At 42.9% G+C, this 3,783-nt stretch overlaps 1 protein-coding gene across 1 annotated transcript; it reads right to left on the reverse strand.

The window, feature by feature from the left end:
- Positions 1-231: 231 nt before the first annotated feature.
- On the reverse strand, positions 232-1,941 carry LOC122032083 (AAA-ATPase At5g57480-like). Its single transcript, XM_042591334.1, has one exon. It carries the CDS (start codon positions 1,911-1,913, stop codon positions 369-371), a length of 1,545 nt encoding a protein of 514 aa, XP_042447268.1. The 5' UTR covers positions 1,914-1,941; the 3' UTR covers positions 232-368.
- Between the last annotated feature and the right edge of the window lie 1,842 nt (positions 1,942-3,783).

Genomic DNA, 3,783 nt, shown 5'->3' on the forward strand with positions numbered 1-3,783 from the left:
ATCCTTATTTTTGTGTCTTAAAAGGCCAAATAATCTATTCAAGAAAAGTAAATGTTTTAGAAAATTCAACAAATTGACAGCTTCAATGAAGTGTGAAAAATATGGTTTTGATATTTGGATGGCAATTGCCGTTTGAATTAAACTTTCAAAAGACAATTATTTAACATAATAAATCTAGAGAGTTGATTGTGCAATTTAATCTTATTAGATAGCCATTCTTGAGACGGTCGATTTTCATATTTATTGCTTTAAATGCCATTTTCTCCTAGTTTTAAATAAAATTTAAAAAATAAGTAGCAGATTAGGGTACCAAATTCTCCAATATACTCTGAAGGCTAATTCCTGCTTTAAATTTAATGGCGAACTAATTAAACCTGCTCAACCTTCCCCTGCTCTGCTTTCCCGTTGCAGCTATCCAGAACTTGATCACTCTTGTTCGAGGTGCTCTCCAACGCCCTCTTCTCCTGTTCTTCTTCTTCCTCCTCCGTTTCCTCACCGGCGGCGTTTCGCTTCTTATTCATCCTCCTCTCCGCGCGTTCTTTCAGAACGTCGTGCAGCTCTGCCGCCGCCGCCGCCTTCTCCCGCCGACGGTTCTTGATCAGTACCTCGCTAACGTCGGCGGGAGTCAACTCGGCCTCGTCGATCACCTCCTCCAATTGCCTCAGCAAATCACTGTTCTCCGTCTTGCCGTCTAACTCCCCGTCGTCGAAGCCCAGGTAGTTCTTCATGAGGATCTGCAATGCCGGAAACGAGCAGTGGCTCATGTGAATGTGCATGTCCATCCTCCCCGACCGCACCAGCGCCGGGTCGAGCTTCTCGATGTGGTTGGTCGTGAACACAAATATCCGCTCGCTGCCACAGCACGACCAGAGCCCATCGGTAAAATTTAGCAGCCCGGACAGAGTTATTGTCTTGGCGCCGGCGCCGACGTCCTCTGATCCGACCACTGAGCTCAGGTCCGACGAGGAGTCGGTTGACGGAGATGCCTTCTTTGAACTACGGTTCGTGAGGTTGAGAGAGCAGTCAATGTCTTCGATGACGATGATCGATTTGGAGGTAGTTTTCATCAGGAGCTTTCGGAGCTCGGAGTTGGTCCGCACCTCGGTGAGCTCCAGGTCGTAGATGTCATAGCCGAGATAATTCGCCATGGCGGCGATCATGCTCGACTTGCCGGTGCCCGGCGGGCCGTAGAGCAAGTAGCCGCGCTTCCACGCGCGCCCAGTCTTCTCGTAGAAGGCCTTCCCTTCCGCGAAGTACTTGAGGTCGGCCATGATGAGCTCCTTCCGCGACGGGTCCATGGCGAGGGTTTCGAATGTGCTGGGGTGCTTGAAGGGTACCGATTCCCACGGGAACCAGCGGTCCATCGACCCACCGCGCGAATTGGTGTGCAGCAACCGGTCCTTGCTCCGGCGGCGGAGCTCGGTGGCCGTCTCCATGATGTGGTCGAGGTAGGCCGGGAGGATGAGGGGTCTGTCCTTCTTCTTGATCCTTAGCGAGAAGCTGCGCTTGTCCTCCGGCAGCGGGTGCAAAGAGAAGGTCTGCGACTGGCGCTGCGTGACGGCATGCACCCACGTGGCGGTGGCGCCGCGGAAGGTGTCCACGAGCCGGTCGTTGTTGCTGAGCCCGAAGGTGAAGGTGGAAGAGTTGAGTCCGCGGGAGAGACTGAGCCGGGAGGCGGAGAAGGAGGCGGAGCGGCTGAGGTAGAGCTGCACGGCGTCGTAGAGCTCGTTGGTGTTGACGCCGTCCGTATCCGTGATGTCGAAGTAGCAGTACGTGGAAAAGCAGCGGAACACCCAGTGGAAGATCTTTACGGCCGCCAAACGCAACTCCAGCGGCAACACGGCGTGGACGATGCTCTGGAAGAAGGCGAAGACTCCCATGAGAGAAGCCAGAGCAGTCCAGAACTCCTTCATATCGGTCGGCTTAGCTACCTCCCTGTTTAGAACGGGCTACGTACTTGGAATTCTGATTTATATATATAATAGAGGATAGGTTAACGATAATAGAAAATAATCTTAAATTAAGTAAAATTTATTATATTTAACATATCAAAATCAAAATTGACATAAATAAATAGTAAAAATATTTCTTCCAAATTTATTATATTCATTACTATATTTATAATTATAATTATATGTTATGTTTAATCATTTCATTATTTTTTAGATAATTTACATAAATAAGTTTATTAACTTTAATAAATAACAGATTAAAAAAATTAATTTTTTTAGACCGGATGAATATAATAAGCTCGTTTTTTCAGCTTGATAATAAAAATATAATTAAGGTAAAAATAAGGCGCCCTTATAATAAAAATAAACGATGTTCTTTATTTTTTTTTAAAAAAAAATCTTAGAACGTTCTTTTAAATATAAATATCTTCAAGATATGGCAATCTCTCGTAGGTGTCACGAGGACTACTGAACTCAAGTTTGAATCTGAAAAAACCTGTATCTTATGTGTTACAAGTAATGAACTAGATTGCCTTTCAAATCAACCAGATACAGTCTGGAAACCATGATCATCATCATTTGAAACGCTTATCTTTCTCACTCTATCTCAATATAATTTAAAATTTGATCCTCTCGAATGAATCTAGTGTTAGTACATAAAATATTGTCATAATAAGATCTAAAATTTTATCGAGATAAATACTTTTCTTATGTACTAATTACTATTATAAAGGTTAGTAGTCGTCCATGATTTACCTTTTCCATATTGATCTTAGAACGAATTGATAAAAATATTGGGACGAACATATTCATTTTTTATCACAATATCATAATATAATTTAAAATTTAGGATTAGAATCTTCTCCTAACAAGGAGCCACATACTTCCTGTCGCCACCTAATTAACCTTGGTACAGTGACATAGAGCTAGTCTCAATACGTGCTGTGAGTTTAATCATGGAACACGAGAAAAAAATTATATTGCGCAACATGGATAAATCTGAACTGTTGTCCTCGGAGCTTTAAGAAATAGGGTATTAAAACTATATATAGATGCTATGGCTAGGCCATCTTGATGATTGACACTACCCCTGCTACCTAATGCTTTTAATGTATTATATACACCTCCCATCCATTGGATCATCGACACATTTTGCTCACGACAAGTTAATTTATTATATTCCAAATTGTTCTTAGGATGCATTAGGAAACCTATACACTGTCTTCTTCTAGTTACGTTGCATTTCCTCACAGCATGCACGTATTTTTAAAAAAGAATCGAATCTGCCGAGCGAGTTTGAAAATGTCGGTGAGCTAAAGGTACGTAGTAAAATACAATAAAGAGACTGGAGGGGCCAGAACAAAGTTACTGAGGTCCAACGCATATATTCTCTCATCTTGAGGATTCATAATGTGTGATTCTACTCCGTCCTGTAATCCCTCAATGTTGCATACAGCCAAAGACCGCCTGTGCAAACCAGCTAGTCTCCAAAAGAGTAAGTGGGCACTCAGCCCTTGCTAAAAGGGCCCCCTCTACTTGAATGTCGATACATTGTTTCAATTGAGAGGGACAAAATATTAGAATATTAAACGTGAGCAAACAAGGATCACTAGCTCCAAGGTACACGAGAAGAAGAAAAGATCAGATAGGTCATTCATCATGGCGACAACTAATCTCGGGTACACATATATGCAGCCCATCATCTTCCTGCCAACTCTATTGTCCAACATGTCAATACACATTGAGAGGGCTAGTGTAGCAGTGGGACAAGTATAATCATCTTTTGTCATCATGGATAAATTTGCTTCTCATAAAAATACACTGATTATCA

Source organism: Zingiber officinale, chromosome 11A (assembly GCF_018446385.1).
Source record: "Zingiber officinale cultivar Zhangliang chromosome 11A, Zo_v1.1, whole genome shotgun sequence".
NCBI classification, from domain to species: domain Eukaryota; kingdom Viridiplantae; phylum Streptophyta; class Magnoliopsida; order Zingiberales; family Zingiberaceae; genus Zingiber; species Zingiber officinale.